Source organism: Montipora foliosa, chromosome 5, assembly GCF_036669935.1.
Source record: "Montipora foliosa isolate CH-2021 chromosome 5, ASM3666993v2, whole genome shotgun sequence".
Classification (NCBI taxonomy): domain Eukaryota; kingdom Metazoa; phylum Cnidaria; class Anthozoa; order Scleractinia; family Acroporidae; genus Montipora; species Montipora foliosa.
The window spans coordinates 9,525,025-9,547,524 of NC_090873.1; the positions used below are offsets into that span (position 1 = coordinate 9,525,025).

Genomic DNA, 22,500 nt, shown 5'->3' on the forward strand with positions numbered 1-22,500 from the left:
GAGAGCGGCCAATTAGCACGCGTCATGTGCACGTATGCTATAAGACGTTTATTCCAGATGTGCCCAGAAATTGCATGAAACTAAATGCAAGCCGATTTTTATAAGAATAATAAAGAATCCCTTTTCCCCAGCCTCAATATTACACTAGTTCTGATATACGGGTGATATCTACATCACATTCGATGGTTTAACATATAATACACGAAGATATTTTTCGAGTGGCGTAGTATTTTCTCCGAGCCTCGCAGGGGCGAGAAAAAATACGGGACACTACAGTGTATTACTGTCTCATATTTTCCGCGTTCTCTTGACCAAATATGGTAAAATGGCGTAATAGTGGAATAATAAATGTTTTTCTAAACACTGTTTCTAGAGTGAACAGTAACAATTATGCTGTAGTCCTAACCTATAAAATAACGTTAAAGTTAGCCCCAACCCTGTCATTGCAAATAGGTAAACTTATTATAGGGCGAGCAATTATCAGGCTAAAAAGAGCAATCTGATTGGCTGGTTCCCGGTCGGGATTTTTTTTTACGGACCATTACCATGGAAACGGTCTGTATTTTCTCTCTCTCCTGGAAAATTCAGTTTAAGCGAAACACGAAAAGGTCTAAAAAAAATGGAATTAAGTTTTTTCAAAACAACAGTACAATTGTAGCAAGCGGAATTTTGTTTTATATGTTAAAGGTTACTGTTCAAAGTTCGCTGATGGAAGTCGAAGATTACGGAACATTTACCAAGTGGAGAAGTGTTCGACCGCTCAAGGAGACGATGCCGTGTATTAACCAACTTACTAATCTTACTTACTCGGGGCCGCACTGGGGAACATTGGCCCTCGCGTTCGGTTAGTATGAGCTTAATAAACTATGGTTCCCATAAACATATAAATGATTGGCTGGAGATACGGTTAAAAAGTTGTCCACTGGTAGAGAAGTTATCTTCCTCATGTCGAGCCCAATGTGGGCAAAAGAAATTGTGAGATTTCTTAACATTTAAACGTCTTAATAACAAATGGACTTGTACAAATGGATTAGCAATTATGGTGCGGTTGTAGATTGGGAAAATCGGAATTCCCTTTGGTCAAAGCTGCAATGATCCCAGCAACAAAAGTAACATCGTAAGTTACATCCGGTGTTTGCGTTTTCATTGCTATTGATACCAAGAGGCTTTTCCAGTACCTGTCACTTTTTGGCCCTAATCAGTTTCACAATAAAGCAGCGTTTAACCCCAGCTCTAAGGCTGTAGCTTTATTGATAACGTGCAGAACTACTGCATAGTGTCAGAAGTTAAAGGAGACTGAATACCCCATGAAATCGCCCTGAGTGGCATTGAATACGCACATTATGCAATAGGATAGCAGCAATCTCAAGGGAAAATGGCATCGCTTCAAACAACACGTGGAGTTAAATAATGTGAACAACGTACCTGGGCATATAGATGAAGGACACTTTACGCGATCATATTCGATCCCATAAGTGTTGACATTTCCACCGCATGACTTGACGTTGCCTGAGTGATAGCAGAACCGTTCGCGTTTTCTGTAACACTTACTATCGCACGGTGTCCAACCCGACCACGTGGTCCATCCCAGGCTCTTTTCTGAAGAAAGTAAAATTAGAATAGGCCATTTCCGAGTTCCTGTCTGCCTCCTCTTAAAAGCGAGTCTAAGTGCGAAGTTTTTGTTATGAAAATTAGTTTTCATTCATATGTAAAGTAGAACTAAATACCATTACAAAAACTTTGCACTTAGACTCGCTTTGAAGAGGAGGCGGATATGAACTCGGAAATGGCCTATTCTAAAGCCACGTTCGACGTTACGTTCGACGTTGTTTTTCTATTAGAGACTACAGAAAAAATCTTTAAAACTCTGTCAACAAATATCATAGCTCGGGAAGATAAAACTTCACGAGTTAACCGCATGTAAACGTTTAATCCCCGGACTAGACATTAATTTAATAGTATCGGTGACAAATTTTTCCTTAATTTTGGGGCGAAATTTAAGCGTTAATTTATAATTTCACATGTGAAATTACAATGTTGCCATGGTAACTTTACCTACAGTGCCAAAATGGCGTCTTATGAACGTAATTTGTTACTCATGATATTAATAGCTAATCAAATGGTATACTCGTGAAATTAGGGAACAAGTTGACTTTCGTTTTGTCCAAAATAAAATCAAATAACTTCCCAAGCCTAAAGGATCGGGAAATTAATTGATTTTGGACAAAGCGTGAGTGAAATTATTACCAAATCTCACTCGTCACCATTTGATTAACCATACTAATCCGCGCATGCGAAAACAAACTACATTAAACCGTTGCTAACCTTTACCTGCGCATTACAAACGATTACATAACAGAAAATAACACACAACTTTTTCCTCTCAGCTTACAAATCTACTGCGACCTTCACTTACAAACGGAATCGTAACGCACCAATCCTCACAACCAATCACCTTACTTTTCCCAATACCAATCACAACACAGACCAGAGCACCACTACATTAGTTTGAATTTCCAGCCCTCTCTTAACTCTGGAGATGAGTTCCCCTCAGGTTGTCGAGACGTCAGTCACTGTCAACAGTCCTTCTCAGGACTACTTTTCCGCCAGAAAATCAAATTCCACCGAGGTGCGCATTACTCTGTTTATTTCCTTTTTTGAAAAAAACTTTTGTCAAGCCACACAAAAGTTTCTTCTCGGAATCCATGTCTTAGCTGTGGGGTGTACGAGATTCCGTTCACTAAAATGAAGGAATTTACCGTTCGCCATAGACTTTATTGCAGGTATTGAACTTCTTGGGTTGAGTACACCCCCTGTTCCACTTTTAAAACTGCGTTAACAAGGTCCTTACCACTTTAACTCGCTGACCATCCCACGATATGCTGAAAAAAACTTTGTACATCCTGCTAGGCTCTCTCATCACATTAATCAACTGTAAGTTTTTGTTGCGCAAAAAATAGGCTTTTACCGCAAGTATCGTTCATAGTGCGAGCTTGACCGTGTTATTTAAGTGTCCCGACACTCAAACTTCATTATTCCAGAAAAAGTCAAATTCTTAGCGCCGAGAAATTAACAAATTGATTTCAGTTTTTCATGCGTCTGTCACGTTATTGATCATGAATTTCGTCATAATATTGTCAAAGTAGCTGTGGATCCACGAGGAGATAGCCGAGTACAGACTACAGACTACTTATGACGAAATTCATTGTCAATAACAGGACAGACATATGAAAAACTGACATCAATTTGTTTTTTACAATAACAAAAAGGCAGACGGGTCAAAATTAAGTCAAAACACGAGAAGAAGGCGAGACACAAATGCGAGAAACTTCAATCTGACGCGAGCAATATCGCGTCATTATCGCATAAATTTTAAATACATGTGTCTATCCGCTTATTGACAATAAAAACAAGCCAATGAGTGCGCGAGAATTTTGCAGTCATTGTAAAACATATATTTTACGTCAACTGGCTGCCATTTTTCTTCTATTCCCACGGCCAAGATGGTGACATGCCTGGCTCTATCCGTGAGATGACGTCACAAGGTGTTTCCTAAATCACTGTTGCAATGCAAAGCAGTTTGTTACGTCATCTCAGGAACAGGCGCATGCTCACACTAGCTCGGCCTTCTGGTTTTTGTTAAACTAAATGCCCCCTTCATTCCAAAGTAAACACGGGAGAATCTTTCTGTACTGGGTTAATAGATTTATTTCAGCAAAGAAAAATATTTGATGTTATGGGCACTTTCATTTTCGTCAGTTTTGGTAAATGAACAGAGTTAATTAAAACAACTTACTTCTGCAGTCGTATAATGAATTGAGTTCCACAACATCTCTGTAACTAAGCAATCGCCCATTTGTGTTCCCGAGCTCCATGTTTTCATTTCCGAGGGCTACAATGGTTGGTCTTCCGTTTATAGTAAATGCTCTTCTATCGTAGTGCATGACTGACTGATAGTCATAGGACACTCCCAAATGGTCGATCGTTCTCCAGGAATATTTGTCAAATTGGTCAGCAAGGCCTGAAAGATAGCCGTAGAGTGGTTACTGTTCACTTTGACCTCAGGGTCTCGTTTTGAGCGCGTCAGATGGGCAACGCTAATACCAAAGTCCCTTGTATCTTTGGTAACATAACATATATAGTTCATATGAATGGACTGGTTTTGAAACTCTCGAAACTTCAATAGCAAGAACAGTACTGAAACACTGAAACACACTCCATGTTAATTTTTGTCTGTGACCATGCACAATCTCTTGTCCTCAGTTTCCAACTGAGTATTGAATAAACTAATCGAAACTATTGATTGGAAAAAGGGTGTTGTTTGCGAATGGTCAGGGCCAAAATAGCGAACAAAAACGTAAAACAAAGAAACCAGCCGACCTTCATAACCATCTCCATGTATTAACAATGGCTTACACGAGAAAAAGGGAGGTGTGAGGGCATATAATTAGTTAATCTATATTTTTGCCATTATCTGGCTTTTCTTTCATTAAGTCTTATAACTTTTGCAACTTGTCGAAACTGGATGAAATAAATAGAATAGAAAAAATGCAAAGAAAGAAGTAGGGAGGCTTAGCCCACTCACATATGAACAGAAATCGACGTAATTAGATGCACAACGATTTTGATAAATGTTACCGATTGCCCCCAGTTGCTCTTCTCCCCAACTTCAAGATCACCCGTGTCTCGGAATACATGACAAATAACGTCACAAAGTGTCCCCCAAATGCTGCTCTTCAAGTAAAGAGAATCAGCTTTAGCTGTTAAAAATGCCGTTAGCTAACTTTTACCTTTACCTTGTTGGAAATAGGTATCAAATGCTTAGATTGTAAAAACTGGGTGTGCAAATTGGGTGTGTACATACATAGCCTCAACAGTCCACCACCTAAGTGGACGATTCGCCCAGTCCTCATCAGCGTCAGAAAAGTGTTTATTTTTAAACCAAGTCATGTGGGTAAGACCAAATGTTGTACCCAATTCAAACCCTTAGGGCATAAAACGTTTTGTTCAGGTATCTCCATATCATTTAAAGTGCTACTACGATGAAAATTTTGCAAGTCCTTTTTTCTTTAGATTTTGAAAATGGACGTACATAATAGGAATCAGGCCAATTTTTCTATCAAAATTTCCACGGGAAGTATGATTATTGTAACGTAGTTTTTCGGTTTTCGCTGTCCGCCATTACTCGAACAGCAAATGACCGTGAGCGAGGAAAAGGGTTGGGTCTAGCTGGATCGCCTAGGGTCTGACGTCATACGCGCAACGCTCAAAATAAAGGCGGCTAATTTCCTTCGCCATCTATGAGATGTGAGAGATCGCCGAGTTGCTCTTTGCTGATATTATATTCATTACTCCTTGATCGACTTTTTCGCTTTGTCAAACGCCACGAAGCGATGCGCGTATGACGTCACGAGCCAAGTCTTGCGTGAAGACCGCTTACAAAATAGTCGCAGTCTCCTCCAATGCCGTTCGAGTAATGGCGGACAGATTTTTAGCGGTTATTGGCTGGCTATTTCCCGAATTATCTCGCTTCTATCGTTCCAAATTTAAATGCATTGTATTATTGTGAACATGTTGACTTAATAGACCTCTTCGGCTTGTACATTTTGTTTTCCAAATACAGATCATGTGATAATACTCAGGAGGCTTGGTCCTTTGTTTTGTTCATTAAAAAGAGTGTATACAGGCATATTCATGCTTGCATGCCCTCATTTTAATGAACAAAACAAAAGACCAAACCTCCTGAGAATTATCACATGATGTGTATTGGAAAAACAAAATGTACAAGCCGAAAAGGTCTATTGATGTTGAAAAAATCCGAAAAGAAAACCAAAAATTTTTGACGTAGTAGCACTTTAAAGTGAATGCTACATCATAATGCAAAAAACAATACACCAATAATCTTAACCCCAGGAGATTTGAATTGGGTACAATACTTGGTCTATTCTCGGTTTTCACATGACGTCACGACCACCATGTTGGTGCCCCTAAACAATGAAAAGGCGGCTATGTTGGTGCCTCGACCAAATCCTCCGGGAATTGAACTCTGTTATTATGCAAACACTTCCATTTGTTTTCGTTGAAAAACATGCCTGTTGATCACGTGAGTGAAAACCAACAATTGTTTATTTGCCCGCAAAACTTGGTTTAAAATGGACACTTTTCTGACGCTGATGGAGGCAAACTTGATACCAGATTCTGACTCTTGGGTAATGGACTCTTGGTGACCCACATTGCCCAATCATTGCCTGACCAACCGAATTTCAACAAGACCTGGAAAAGGGACAAAATTCCATGTATGTGGTCGAAGTTTCAATTACCACCCTTACGTGGGCCCATTTCCATGATGGATTTCCTGGGATTTCTAAGGCCTTCCCAGGGAGGTCCAAGTTCCCTCAAAAGATTTGCTTGTGCTCCCTTGTTCCCGAAATTACTTCAAAAACTTGTTCTCCGCTTTTTGATACCTAAAATGGTTTATGTTTCCTAAGATGTTTTGCCATTGTTCCCCTGTACCCCAGTTCAAATTAGCTTAGTTCTCTTGGTCCCCAAAACCCCTGGGAGGGCCCTATTTCCAGCACTTCTATTAACCCTTTGATAGATAATTCTGTCGCATTTCTCAACACGTTTGGCAAGCGTACTAACGTTTAGATGTTCTTTTACGGCCGAAGGTATATATTTTGCGTCCAATCAGCTTTTTGTATTAGCGCCTAAACTCTCTTACCAGAGAAGTGAAAGGAAAGAAAGGAAAAGTAAAGGAAACGAACTTAATTTAAGTTTCTAGTCTTCTAGCACTGGAGTACTAATTGGAGACACTGTAATTTGTATTTGAAATTAACAATTAATGCAAAACAAGACAAACGTTGGTTTTTGAGGACAGGAGAAAACCGGAGTACCCGGAGAAAACTTCACGGTGCAGAGTAGAGAGCCAAAAAAACTCAACCCACAAATGACGCCGAGTCTGGGAATCGAAACCAGGCCAGATTGGTGGGAGGCCAGTGCCCTCATGGCCAAGGAAGAATGTTCTCCCAACCAATTTGATGAAGAGGTGAGGAAGTTAGTGCGCATGTGTAAGGAGATTACAGAAGTGACATGAATGAGAGAAGTTGGCGGAGATTGTGTATGAGGAAGTTTTGAGAAAGTTCGACCTGGATACACAGCAATCACTAAGGAAGGAAAAAGAAAAAGCCTGGACAATCGAGAAGCAAAACACAAATGGATGAGTGGAGGAAGGAGAAAGAGAGGCTCTCTTCATTAGTAACTTATTGCAAACTCTCTTACCAGGGAGAATGTTTTCCCAATAAATCTTGACAAACTTATCTCTGTCGCTTCTGGATTGTTCATGCAAGAAACCTAAGAATAAATACAATTTAAAACTAGAAGAGGATGACCAAAATTTATAACGTTGCTAATTAACTCAGATGGAAATATAAATGTTACATGAATGGACATTATTTGGACTATTAATGCAAAGCAATTTCTTACGCCATCTCAAGAATAGGCGCATGCCCACACTAGCTCGACCGTTGGAAAACTCGAACAAGCTTCCCATGAGCCATATTAGGGAATGTTCGCTCATGACACTGTTCGCATTTTGTTTCATAAACAGACGAGGTATCATGCCACTTACAAATTGACTTCAAAGGTAGAAGAACTTGTTAAACTTACTTAAATTTCTAGTTTTAAGCCTTTTGGCTTTGATAATAAGCCAGCTGTTAGCCATCAAAAACTGACATATTGTTAGGGGGAAAAAGCGCTGTACATCCATACATCCTTCGAAAATATCGAATTTTCAAAGCACCATCAGAGATTATCTGGTCTATGGCGTTCAAATTTTCAGAGATAGCTCATTAAGCAAATGAACTTTCAATGTTTAGAACTTTATTGAAGTTTTGCATCTGACGTCACGGCCGCCATGTTAGTGTACAGAAGAATGCAGTAAAATGTCTTTTGGCAATTTAACTCAATTATCATTCAAACCTTGTAGGGCCATTTTCTATTGTTTTGTAACCAACATGGTTGCCTCATCGCGCGGATGCAAACCAAGAATTCTTTATCCCATAATTCGCTATCCCATAATACAGTTCATTTTGGGGGGTTGTCTGAATTATTACCACACACGGGGCAAAATTACTAAATGCTGATTGGCTGAGACGGACGGCATTTTTTCTTAATAGCGAAGGCAATTTTGGTAATCAGGAGGGTATGATTACTTGATCCTGATTAGTTAACAGTTGCTTTTTCAGAGCAAACGAAGTTACATGTACAAGAGAATCTTCTTCCAGATTCTGACTCCAATAAACTGCTTTTTGTCCACATATAAAATACATCTTGAGCGCTATTTCTGTTGACAGCAACGATTAATTGAATTGAACTCTAACCGAATGAAAGCGTGTTGAGTTGATTGTCATTTGTCGAGGAATTGAACGGGTCTCCTTCAATAATTTTGCCTTGTATTTCATAAACATGTAATCCCAATGTGCGCTCGTGCAATTAAGGATTAATTTCACTTATCTTTTCAAAGTTTTCCAAATTGTCCTCATCGCTTAGCAACTCGGGCAATTTTGTGAAAACTTTGAAAAGACATGAAATTAAACCTCAATTGCCCTCGGGCGCATGCGATTACATCAGAAACCCATAAGAGTTGAATCGTGTAACGCGCGTTCACAGCTTTCGAATATTCGGTGCGAACTGACTGGTTGAATGTTTCAGTGCTAAGTACCATATTTGGAAACAGCTCGCTCTAGTTGTTCCAAATATGGTTCTTAGCAAATTGAATATTCAGAAGTTTGTTTCCCAGCACACAAGGGGCCGTTACACGTTTCAACCCTTATGGGTTTCTGATTACATATACAAACAATGGATATTCAGTTCACTGAAGCATGATGCAGTCGCAAGAGTAAATAACTTGTTTTGTTTGTTTTTTTTTTTTTATGAAAATAATCCACCAAAGCGTATTGCATTATGGGATAGGGAAAGGGCCAATTGACTCAAGGTTGTCAAACGACATCCCATCGTTATGCGAACAACGAGCGTAAAGGCTCGTTTAAACGGTTTCAACATTTAACAAACATTCGTTCAACAAAAGCTGAACGGATGTTGGGCAAACGTTGAACGCAAAAACAAAGTTGTGCGGAGGCCGTTTAAACGGTTCCAACATTGCGCCAACATTGCACCAACAAAAGAACCAACACTTCCGTGAAATTTGATTGCGAGGAACTAAGAACTAGAAACCAGTCTCTCTCGTCCACATAAACTACGCCATTTTGACTTTTTGCAGCCTGATGTGAGCATGCGTGTGTTCTACATTTGTTGAACAGAGTGTTCAAAGGGCTTCAACACCAATCAGCATTTTCGAGAACAAAGAAAAAGTTGAATCGATGTTGAGTGAAAGTTTAAACCGAGTTGAAATTGATTCAACACGCTTTCAACAAGCTTTCAACAATGTTGGACGACCTGTTCAAACGCCCCGAACATTTGGTTTAGCAAAGTGTTGAAAGCACGTGGAAGAAAATGTTGAAACAGTTTAAATGGGCCTTAATGATCCTGCCAGAGATAATATGGAACAAAACTGAGCATGGTACTTTTTCTTACCTAGTGCATGCAACAACTCGTGGACGATGGTAGCAACATGGTTACATCCTTGTGCAATTGAGATTTCTTGCATTCCACGAGATGCATATCGCAGTCCAACTCTGGATGAGCATCTGTTATGGTCAAACATTCGGTGATTTTTCTGCGCATATTGTCATGTTCATGATGCAAACATTCTTCTGATCATCGCACTTATGTAAGATATAGCTACTTTAGGAGCAGCGAGAGAAAATTCTTATAAAATTCAAAATTTGAACCCAAGGACTCTCCGAAACCGATAAAGTGCCCTTCCAATAGACCATTTTACAGTTCTGTGCTTAGTTACCAGGCCTTTAAGTAAAAGCGAGGCTGGAGTTGACCTTGTTTTGATACAAACCTCACTGCTTTTCTTATGTAAATAGAAAGGAAAGCAAAGGAATAGAAAGGAAGTTCAACTTTATTTAAGCGTCTAGTCGTTCTAGCGCTGGAGCACTAATTGGGGACACTGTAAACTGAAATTAACAATTAGAGCAAATCAATTTAACTGTTGGTTTTTGAGGAGAGGGAAAACCGGAGTACCCGGAGAAAAACTCTCGATGCAGAGTAGAGAACCAACAATCTCAACCCAGATATGACGCCGAGTCTGGGAATCGAACCCGGGCCACATTGGTGGGAGGCGAGTGCTCTCACCACTGCGCCATCCCTGCACCTGAACTCACTCGTTTGCATCACAACAAAATAATTTACCTAAGAAAAGCAATGAAATTTGTATCACAGCAAGGTCAACTCCAGCCTCACTTTTATTTAACCCTTTCACTCCTGTAAGGGCCACTGAGACTTATAGATATTACTCTGTCTAACGCCAGAAGATTTTACTCATCAATGGGGAACCCCACAGGAGTGAAAGGGTTAAAGGCCTGGTAACTGAGCACAGAACTGTAAAATGGTCTATCGAGGTTTTGCACGGCAGCCATGTTGCATGGCAGGAACAATAAAAATGTTTTGCATTAGAAAGAACATTTGTTCCCATAGGAAAAAGAACCTATTGTTCCTGCTATGCAACATGGCTGCTGTGCAAAACCTCTATTGTCAACAGGAGGCTGACCATTTTGTGTGTTCGTATTAAACTCGTCGAAACTCATTAGTAATTCATGAGCGAAACCATGTTGGCCATGTTGGTGGATAGAACAATAGCGAAAAAGTCTTTCGGGAATTTCACTCTATTATTATGCAAAACTTGAGCTGGATTTTTCTATTGTTTGGCACCAACATGCCCTCTTTATTACGTGAGTGCGGGGTTCCAACGAATTTCGACCTCAAGGAATCTGCGATGCCGGCCTAATGCTCTCAATACCAAGCCAACTGGGATGTGTTCGTAACAAACCCGTAGGGGACGGAGACGTGTTTGAGACTATACACATATGAAAGACACGTATATCAACCTTGTTGCCAGATCATGGAAACGAGGTTGCACGGATATTTGATCTGTGGAATCATGGAAGTATTTTTTGAGACTGAAGATCGTCGCAGATATGAACGGGATTTGAACGCACGACTTCTTCAATACTACTGCAGGGCTCTACAAATTGAATTACAAAGCCAACTGGAAGCTGGCCATTTTCTGAGTCCGCTAAAGGTGATTTTCACGTTACGTCATCGCCGCCATGTTGGAGTACAAAAACAAAAGATCTCTCATCAGCTCCTTTCGTTCGTCACCAGCAACTGTGCATTACATCATTGTTATCTGTGTCTCTAGAGATAAGCCCAAAGCTCAGCATGGAACTTTCTGTATAACAACTATCTAGCATAACGAATTAAATTTAATATTCTCTTTAGACATTTGAATCATGTAACAAAAACAAACTTTAAATTCTTAAAATCTATTTAAATTTAGTTGGCCGCACTATAGAACATGGACTGCTCAACGGTAGCTCAATTGTTTGAGCACTGGGATACCAAGCGGGAGGTCTTGAGTTCGACTCCGGCCGGACCAACACTCAGGGTCTTTGAATAACTGAGGAGAAAGTGCTGCCTTTGTAATGACATCTGCAAATGGACTCTCTAGTCTTTTCGGATAAGGACGATACACCGTAGAGCCCGTCTCACAACCTTTCCTTTCAATGCTCATAAACTTGCACTGTTATTTTCAAAGAGTTCATTTCACTCCAGTGCTGGAGTGAAAAAGTGGAGTAAAATAAAGCGGAGTAAAATGTACTCCTAAGAGGAGATAATTTAACTCCACTAAGAGTAATTTTTACTCAGTACTAGTTAATATTCAAAGGCAATGACTTTGCTAGAGTAAATATTACTCTCCCTACAGAGTAATATAATATGCTGGAGATAATTTTACTCCCATTTATCGGGATACTGAGTAAAGTCTACCCCACTTACTAATTCTACTTTCTGAGAAAAAAAGTAGAAGAGGATTTTACTCCTATATATGTATTTTTGTAGGGTAAATTTAAGTTTAGCCAGTCTAAGATGTGGAATTGGGATTGTTTTATTTTTGTGAAATCCATCGATTAATTCTTTTTTCTTTTTTTTCAAGGAGTTGGAGTGAAAAAGTGGAGTAAAACTAAACGCAGGAAAATGTACGCCTCTTATTTAGTACTCCACTAATTAACCCTTTAACTCCCAATAGTGCCACTTATGGATTTTACTCTGTCTAACGCCAGACGATTTTACTCGTCAATGGGGAACCCCACGGGGCTGAAAGGGTTAACAACAGCTGGATTCACTCTAAAACTATGTCCCCATTAACCCTTTAACTCCCAATAGTGCCACTTATAGATTTTACTCTGTCTAACGCCAGACGATTCTACTCGTCAATGGGGAACCCCACGGGGCTGAAAGGGTTAACAACAGCTGGATTCACTCAAAAACTATGTCCCCATTAACCCTTTAACTCCCAATAGTGCCACGTTTGCGTAGCATCATACTGCTGTTTAAGTTGTGTTCTCAAAGCTATTTAAAATTCTGACAAATCAACTGGCAAAAAGTTGCCTGATTGTATTCCTAACTGATGTCCTGACTTCTTTGATCTTCCAGCAGTAAAGAATCGGATTGAGCGAAGAGTTTAGAAAAACCAAAGTCGATGTATAGAATACTGCAACTTTAAGGGAGGGTGAATCTGGGAAAAGATTCAACATTACCAAAATTGTAAAATGTGGCACATAGCAAACGGCCAATGCCAACTGCACCCAAAGTACACTTAACACTGTCCTCCGGTATCGAGCCATTCTAAGAGCAACCCGTTGGCTTGGTAGGCCGTGATCGATGTGACCTTGTGTTTGTCGTTGATTGTTCCGGCGAAGAGTTAGGAATATCTTGGAGTAATTACCGAATGTGGAAACTGAGCAGACAATTATGCCAGTCAAAGCAAACCACAAGCTTAGATGAAAATTCCAAATGTACACTGTCGGAACAGCGATGGACACAAACCAACAGGCAATGATCGTTAGCTTGATTCGCTTCGTGCTGACAACGTGTCGGTATCTCATCCCCAACAACAGGGCGAGAAGTCTGTCTAAGCTTATGAGGGCCATCGTGATCAAAGACGCAGCTCACAAGCAATAGCTTGTCATCAGAGAAGCTTGCCCCGTGTACATACATAACTTCCATCTTTTCTTTACAGTTGAGATAAGATACACAGCGGTAAGAGGTTCAGTAAGGATACCAACACAAAGATCGGTAATCGCTAAGCTACCAAAGAGCAACTTCGTCGTCGGATAAAGTGTTGACACATCCTTAAGAGAGAGTAAGATCAGAGAATTTCCCACAATGGCGGTAATGGCCAAGATGATGTAAAGCACAGCAGTTATGAACAGCTCGTGTCGAAAGTTTTCACTCATTTCAGTTGAGCACGATAGAAATGCCGTTGACATTGACACCATCTTTAAGTTAGTTAAGGAAAACCAAATTAGTATCTCTGGACTAACTAATCACAACCGAATGAACGAACTGAACGAATCAAAATTGAAATAAAGCGTGCCTCAAGTGTAGACGTCAACAGAATTAACATTAGAGGGAATATTCTTCATTTTGTTTGTTGGTTTAAGTCTTAAACCAGGTCTTGCAGAAGGAGTACAACCCACTGCTACTACTAAAATTTGACGTCTCTACGACGGCGAGTCGACGAAACCGTCAGCTTAAAATACAATCGTTTGCACCATCATCGTAATTCTTTCGCGATTATTCCACCTCGTTTATGTCAACCATCATGAATGAAGTATCCTAAAATTTAAATGGGTAAAGAATGTACCAGCAGCTTTGGAGTAAAAATAGACAATGTCGTCGTCAAAACCTCCGCATAATTTGGCGATTTCACGTCATTCTTTCCCAGAGGACGACCAACATATGCTAGAATGCGTGTCGTGCACGCAACATGATTATTTTTCATCTTTTAACCAATGATATTAGGGACCTTAAGATCTACTACGGCGACGTCGACGAAAACGTCACTTCCAAAATATAACTTTTTAAGCTGACGTAAAAATCGTGTGCTAAAATGCATGCCGCACGTGCAGCACGATTATTTTTCACCTTTTAAATCAATGAGTTTCTTGTTTTGTGGCGTTGAAGTTGCAGTAGTCATCGTCGTTTCGAAAACTCACTAATGACACAGAAGAACAAAGTTCACGAGTGCATCTCTCTGATAATGGCTATGTTGATTAATGCTATATTTTGGCAACTATCCCCATTCGCCTCAGAGCGATTTTACTAAATTGAAGTTCCGAAACTAAATGATCGCATTTGAATAACAAAGGGAATAAAACAGAAGCAAAACAGACTGAAATATGTAATCTTGAAGTCAATGTGACAAGAGAGTGGCGGAAAGAAATAGTTTTTTTTTTTATGAGGGGCACCATAAAAAAAATATTCTTAAAAATCTCTACATGAAAAAAAACAACAAACAATTTCACGTTTTATTGGGAAATTCAAGAACCTAAATGGCATAATTCCCATTGCGCCGGCATTACGTTTCATCCACAAGACAACCACGGTTTAGCACAGTCTTACTCTAGCTATCAGAAACTCTTCCCCAACCCACCCTCCAATTTTGCAAGTTTGTGAGGCCTAGTTATAGAGGTTCGTCTGAAGTCCACAGAGAAAGCCATGTTTTTCACCTTCACGGAATTTTTGTTAGTTTCTTATTACTTTTAATTATTCATTATTAATACTCTAACTTGTTCCCGCAACATCATGCTTTTAATCATTATACAATAACTACATCTTGTGCACTGTAAATAGATAATACTTAAGCTGTGTTTACATTAAAGCCGAAACATGATTAGAGTAAACATGTTTCAAGGAAACATGTTTCGCATAAACCTGTTTGGTCACATCACATGTCGCTTTTAAACACGTTTCATGCATGGTTGAATAATTTATGCTGTCTCATGGCACTCATACATTTTTTACACTTCAGCTGCAGAATGGAGCTGGAAATGTCTTTAACAGTTGCATTCATTCTTTGGTTTAGTGTCAATTTTCAAGCCCTTCGGAGGAGGAGGGCTATGCAGCGTTTAACGAGGAGACTGCATTTGCGCCTTCTTCGGTAAAAGATATTCCGTTTTCCACAAGCTCAGCAATCGCCGATAATTGCCGTTGTATTTCTTCGTCGGCCCATATTGCAACTAGACATTTGGCCTCATAATAGCCTCCTCTCCGGATCCATCCGCCATATTTTGAACGTGTTTGGTCTGATCATGATTGACACTATCTCGCGAGGTTTTTCAATCATGCTCAGAAAAATCTTGTTTCAACCACGACTCGCGCAATGCACTGTCTGATGTGAACACTTTTCATAACGAAACATGTTTCATTCGTGATCGTTTCGGCCTAGTGTGAACACAGTGTAAATAACTCACACATGGCATCGGTAATTAGGTTTTTCCTCGTCAAGCTGTCAGAAGAATATTATTCTGCGACAGAGGATGCACTTTCAATGATGTCCTAGAAACAAAAACTTTGTGATATTGTTCGATTGTGCCGATGAAGAGTTAGGACGACTTTAAAACACGAAACCACACCCTTCAAAGCAAGCAAGAAGTTAAGCTGACAATTCCAAGTGAAGACAGTCGCAAAGTCAAAGGAGAGAATGACCCTTATCCAAGACTCGCTTCATAGTGACAATTTGTCTGTGGCTGTCTGTATCCTCGACAACAGGGTCACAAGTCTGTCAAAGCTTATGACGGCCAGCCATCGTGATTATACACGTAGCACACAAATTTAGCAATAGCTTGGAATAGGAGAAACCTGTCCCTTAAGAGATATCTTCTTTTACAGTCGCGATACGATATATACCTACAGTGGTAAGAGGTTCAGAAACGATACCAAAACGAATGAAGTGTTGACACATTTTAAGGAGGGACTTTTCACAATGGCGGCAATGAATAAAATAATGTCCAGCGCAGCTGACACAAGCTGCTTGCTTTCAATTTTATTAAACTTTTTTTTCAGGCCGTACATTACACTACCGCCTTGAAACTCAGACAGTAAGATGCATGTATTAATACAAGCCGTTTCCTTTTAAGCCAAGAAAATACAACTTGGTTTTCATAGCCCTAGAGCTTGCCAACAAGAATACAAAGGTGAAATTAATAGCTCTATAATCGATCACAACCGCATTGCACTAATCAAAATTCGAACAAATAAAAGTTTCTCAAAGCGCAGAAAAATGCGCGATTAGGTCTATTTGTTTTGTTACTTTTGATGGAAAAGCCAGCTTACGCGAGAATTTGAAATCAAGTGAAAAGCGTAATAGTTTTCGACACTCAACACTATACAGGATTAATGATTAAATTCTCTTTAAGTTAGAGAGCAAGAGAAAAAAAAACGTATAGATGCTGATTCCTTTCTCTAAAAAATAATATCTTCAACGCGCACTTGGGGATACGAATTTCATCTTTTTGTGCTAATATCTCGCACTCGTTCGCGCAGCTATCAGCACTTGAAGGTAAAATTGGTATCCCTGCACGGTCATGAACAGCAAGGAAGGTATATCCTCTATAACAGCAAGGCAGGTGGCATGACAAATCAACCTCAACTCGGTAACCATTAAATAGCATTTCACAGTATTGGTTTCGTCACCGAAGAAATATTAATTTACGCAAATCAATGGAGGCAGCATCACGAAAAATCTACTTTTAGAATTAAGAAGACTACTGAGCTAACCGTTATAAATATCGGAATAAATCATCGGCAAAGTTATACGTATATGAAATTCGCTTAGACGGATATAAACAATATTATAACGCTTTTCGTACCGTTCGGCAGTACATTAAAAAAAAACTTAACTTTCTCACCACCTGTTCAAGAGAAGCGATAATCTTTTCAGTTGTTTGATATATTAAAAGACTATATCTTCAGTTGACGCTCTTTTGATCTAATTTATTACCGACATGAAAAAACTAAATACAAACAGTGTTGCTGCAATTTTTCGCGCGCCTGCGATAATGTTCCCATGAGTCACTGAACTCTATGAACTCTCACGGAAAGACAGACGTAAGTAATGTTCTTAGTGGTGTAATGGCTGTTCGCCTCAATGTTTTTAAATTGTTGTCGGTAATTTATAGCTTGTGTTTGTTGGTTTTCGTTTCCCAGTTTTTCAAACCACGATACAAATCGCGCACCGGTGGCTCAGTTGGTTGAGCATCGGGCTGTCACGCCGGAGATCGTGAGTTCAACTCCGGCCGGACCAACACTCAGGGTCTTTAAATAACTGAGGAGAAAGTGCTGCCTTTGTAATTACATCTGCAAATGGTTAGACTCTCTAGTCTTCTCGGATAAGGACGATAAGCCGGAGGTCCCGTCTCACAACCTTTCAATGTTCATAATCCTGTGAGACGTAAAAGAACCCGCACACTTGTCGCAAAGAGCAGGGAATGTAGTTCCCGGTGCTGTGGTCTGTCTTCTGTGGTGTATCATGGTTGGGAGGGTAAATGCTCGGAGATATTAGCTACACCAAGATACTCTAAAAATCCGAGGGTAAATAAAGATGTATGATATGATATGATATGATATATGAAATCGTGCTTCTCAAGCGAGCTTCCCAAAAGTATCTTTCACCTGTGCTTATCCACCGTATATCATGAAGCAAGTTATAAGACCGTTTATTATATCTCTCAGATATTGCGCGCTTTATGATTGGCCAATTTAGCGGCCGTATTCTACCGTACGACCAGCTGTACGGCCTGTGAAATCTTAAATTTTGATAAAACGTTCTCTAGCAAGTTTGTTATGTCGTTTATGTTACATAAACTTGTTAAACTGAGTGAATAATGCTAGCAATTATTTCAAAGAGCCAAGAAGATCTATTAGTTTTTTGGCTTTGACGTGGCAATCTTTGTGGCAGTTGAACCTTCCGCTTGACTTCAATTAGTTTTCTTTCCCGCGTGTCTGATTACAGCAGAGGATATTATGATAAATATTTTATTACTTACCTCGTTTTCCGGGCACGTACTGTAAAATTTCGGATCTACCAATTTTTTTCCCCCGGCCGTTGATTCGCGCTTTCGACGTCATAAATCAACGGGAAAAAATTCGGTTTCTAATTTTACAGCACGGACTTCGAACTCGGGTTAGTAAGCGGTTTATACTATCATCGTTTTGCACGCGTATTCAAGCATGAACGTTTAAAGAAATTCCCTGTGAGTTCTAAGAACAGTATCGTTGCTTTAATCTTCTTGTGCGTCCAAACGGCTTTTTTAAGGAAGAACAAAACTAAAAAGTACAAAGGAAGCCTGAAAGATGAAATTGACGCTTGAAAAGCACTGTTTTGGAGGCGGTGTGAAGAAGTGGTTATAGCGCTTGCCCTGAGATCCCGGACATCTCGGGTTCAAGTCCCGTTCCGACCACTCCATGAATTTCATCCTGGTAGTCCGTGGTGCAACTTTGCGGCTGCACTCGTAAAGAGTCAACTGACCTCTTTAGCTTGTACGTTTTGTTTTGCCTTTTCAGACCACGTCATATTACTCCATAGAACAGTTTCTTTCAAATGTCGACTTATGCTAGCCTCGTACTTATGTACGTTTAATGACTTATGAAAAAACAACAGGAGAATTCCCTTGAGAACATCACGTGGTCTAAATAGGAAAACAAAATGTACAAGGTAAAGAGGTCAATTGGGTTTGTCTCCGGCTTCAGTTGGAGTTCTTTACAGTTATTGCTCTGCTCTGTTGTTCCGTTGATTGTGTTTCATTGGCCGAAAAAAACCCTCCCTTGGGTAATTGTCAATTAGTACGTACGGTCGCTCAACCACTTGTCTACCATCTGTTCTCTATCTGCTCCATCACCAAACTTCGCTGCACCGGTAGCTCTACCTAAAGTTCGAGTTACGAAAGACTTACATTTTTAATTGCTGTTGAAATGCCTCTTTGAGCAACTGATGGTCGTCGCCATCGAAGGCAACTCACGAAGTTTCAAAGGGAGACTACATTCACGAAGGATTCATGGCATAAAGCCCATTTTTGCCAATAAATTGAAGAAGGGCTTGAAACAAATGCTTATATTTGAAGTGAGGGTACAGTGGGACAAAAGAGAGAAGTGATCCTCGCAATTATCATGGCGATTTAAACAACTGCCTCTATATTATAGACACCTGAAAAATTCTGGTGGCTGCGGAATTCGAGCCCATGACTTCTGCGACGCTAGAGCAACGCTCTAACAACTGAGCTATGAAGCCAATCAGTTGAGAGCAAGTCACTTTGTTGGGCTCATGTGTTCCCGTGAAGGAAACTCGATAAATAAAAGAAATGTTTATACTTGAAGTGAGTTACAGACGAAAAGGGAGAAATCATCCTCGCACTTATCAAGAAAATTATAGACACCCAAAGAATTCACGTGGCTCCTCTGCGATGCCGTCGCAGCAAATTTCCCTTTCGTAAACGGTCGTTGCCATTTGAAACGGTCGATGCCATTTCTCAGAACGGTCGTTGCCATTTATAACGGTCGACTACACACTTCACTTCAAAGAAAATTAAAAGAAACAAACTAAGAAAAAATATTAACAAAAATTAAGAAAAAAAAAGGAAAAAAAAACATGTATAAAAGAAAAACTGGAGGAAAAAAAGAGTCCGAAAATTTCAAAACTCGAACTCGGGTTCTTAGCCCTCACCCTAAACAGAACCCTAACCCGAACCCTAATCCATATGACCAGCGAGACACAACTCCCAGTAACCGCAACCTCTTGAGTTCTTAGACCTAATGAGTGCAATTCAGAGCTAAAAAATGGCATCGACCGTTTCAAATGGCAACGACCGTTTACGAAAGGGAAATAGGCGCCGGCGCAATCCTCTGCTAAGGCTCTATGAGGCTCTTCAGTTCGAAGCATACCCTAGATTCCCGACTGAGAGGTTATTTTCTCGCTATAAAAAGAGCGAGTAAAGAGCGAGTCGCGAAGTGGCGAGACTCGCTATTCCGACGCTCTAAGAGCGAAATCAACCTCTTGCATCCAGGGTATTGGAAGCAAGTCAATTTGTTGAAATTATGTTGAAATCACGTGAAATGACTCGATAAAATAAATGTATGCGTTTGAAGTTCGCGTGATAGACGAAATTGAGAGAAGTGATCCAGTCGTACTTATCTGGAAAATTTAAGCAACTGTATCATATAGACACCTAAACATTTCAGACGACCTCAATGGAAGTTGAACCCATAAACTCTGGGATGCCGGTAAAATGCTCTACAAAAGTGAGGGGCGCTCGTCGGAGATTTTGAAAACAACCCCGAAGAGGTATCAAGATCCTGTCTTGTGGATCTGGCATGGCCCAAAAGACAAGCTACGCAGGCTGTCCTTTTAGTAGCCAATGCCTTTGTTCCTTCGTTTTCCAAAACCGAAACATGAAGGTCACTGTACATAAACATGGAACAGTACGTGGGATCGCTAAGAGACGTTGCACAAACTGTAGAAGAACTTGATGATTTGTTTCGGTTCATGTAATTGTGTAATTGTGATCATTTGCCCTTTGCAATTAAATTAAATATATACAGCACAGGTATCATGTTGCAGAGACTTATTGATTTTATTGACTGCAAGTGGGAAAATTAATTACAGTATTAAAGTAGAACCCCGATTTTACGATATTTTAGTTGCTTTCCCGACATATCGTTAAATCATTTACAACGATATCCCGATTTAACGATATGATTTTGCTGTCCCCTTGCGATATCGTAAAACCGAGGTTCCACTCAGACTGTACTTAGCAAAAAAGCATCTTCAACATGTTTTACTGTTAAGATTTGCCTGCATGCAATTGTTTTCTTTTAGGAATAGGGTGATTTGTAAAGATGGCCGCATCCTCAAATAAGCGCTGCCTCAGAGTGAGCATGCGCAAAATAAGAGACAACAAAGGGAGTATTATTTTACATACCCGTCATTGTTATTGAAGCTGATGTAGTTCCTTTGACGTCCGTTATAATGCGTAAACCTGAGGCAAGTTTTCCCTTCAATTTCTCTAATGGCCTTGAGTAAGTTTAATCGTATATGACCTTTAATGAAAAAAGGGCCTGTCAGATGGATAACAACAGAAAATACATATGCCACGAAAAGGAATCAAGACAAACGAAAAAGCTCCTCCCTCCCTCCCTCCCGTCCTAACATACTAGATGCCAGTTACTAGATATGTCCAGAAATGCACCCTTGCTTTTCTCGCCAACTTCAACATCACTCGTGTCTCGGAATACTTAACAATTAGACCCGTAGCCCGCAAGGGCTACGGGTCAATAGCCCAAGAGGCGAAGCCAAATGGGCTATTGACTCGTAACCCTTGAGGGCGAAGGGTCTAATTGTTTTAGTATCACCTAACTAGTCGGACAGAAAAGGCAATAATAAAGTTAACAAATGCAAGTTGAAGAGATATTTATTTGGGAATAAAACGAAAGAAAGCGTCACGCTTTTCACTACTCGAGGACAATTACTAATAGTCCTCCAGTAGCGTAGCCAATCAAAATGCAGGATTTGCATTAGTCCATTAGTTGGGTGATATTAAAGACAATTAACGTCACTCCCACATGCTGTTCCTCAAGTATATATGAACTGCTGCATTTAGCTTGACGCTAACATTTACCCTAAGTATTTTTATTGTTAGAAATAGGGAGAAAATGTTTGGACTTAAAGGTGATTTCCAGTCCGTACTGCGCAGTCTCAGCATCCCAATGTTTGTGAGTCTCACTCGTTGCAATTCGAATCGATGTTATTCGTTACGAAGCATATGGTTGCCGAAATGTATCAATATTCGATGTCGCGTATATGGCGTTTGATAATTTCCACATATTGACAATAACATTCAAACATATATAAGTTTGTTCAATACATTCGATAAACTTGTAGCAAAATTCGATAAATTCGCATTGATACGCATTCGATTCTCTCCTCCATTTATGAAACAATTCAAGCAATATTCATTCGATGATTCCAGCAAAATTCATTCGATATTCAAGAAACATTCATTCAGTGATTCGAACAAAATTCATTCGATAATGCACGTGACCTATCATCCTTATTTGGATAGAAGGCTTGGCTACTGAGTTTACAAAATGGCGGAACAAATTGAATGGGAGCCTTTGTCGCTAAGCCTGCTCAATTTACTGGATAAATGTGAAATAGATTCTGAAGAGGTAACCTATCCTATCGCAGCCAATGTATTTAATGGCGTTGAAATTGGCAAGCCAATTTCTTTGTTGTAGGTTTTCGTTCTCTTTTTTCGCCTTGACCGTGCACAAAACACAATAGTTGTCCACTCCGTACCAGAAACCCATAAGGGTTAACCCTTATGGGTTTCTGTCCGTACTGAGGAACTAACCAATAGTAACGTGTTGGTTACGTAATTCATGCATAGTGTATGAGAGAAAAAAAAAAGATTGTGCAATGTCGTGGACTTTCCAACCTAAATCTTGGCATCTTTGTTTACTCCTTTGACGTTTCCCGAG

General features: G+C 39.9%; 1 protein-coding gene across 1 annotated transcript in view; it reads right to left on the bottom strand.

Moving 5' to 3' along the window:
* Positions 1 to 22,500, bottom strand: part of LOC138003579 (uncharacterized) — a 51,073-nt gene that overhangs the window by 13,867 nt on the left and 14,706 nt on the right. Inside the window, exons 5-9 of the mRNA XM_068849701.1 lie at positions 20,943 to 21,060; positions 9,592 to 9,704; positions 7,279 to 7,350; positions 3,797 to 4,021; positions 1,426 to 1,599 (exon numbers count right to left, since the gene is read on the bottom strand). Coding sequence (XP_068705802.1) covers positions 1,426 to 1,599; positions 3,797 to 4,021; positions 7,279 to 7,350; positions 9,592 to 9,704; positions 20,943 to 21,060 — 702 coding nt within the window. The remainder of the gene's footprint in view (positions 1 to 1,425; positions 1,600 to 3,796; positions 4,022 to 7,278; positions 7,351 to 9,591; positions 9,705 to 20,942; positions 21,061 to 22,500) is intronic.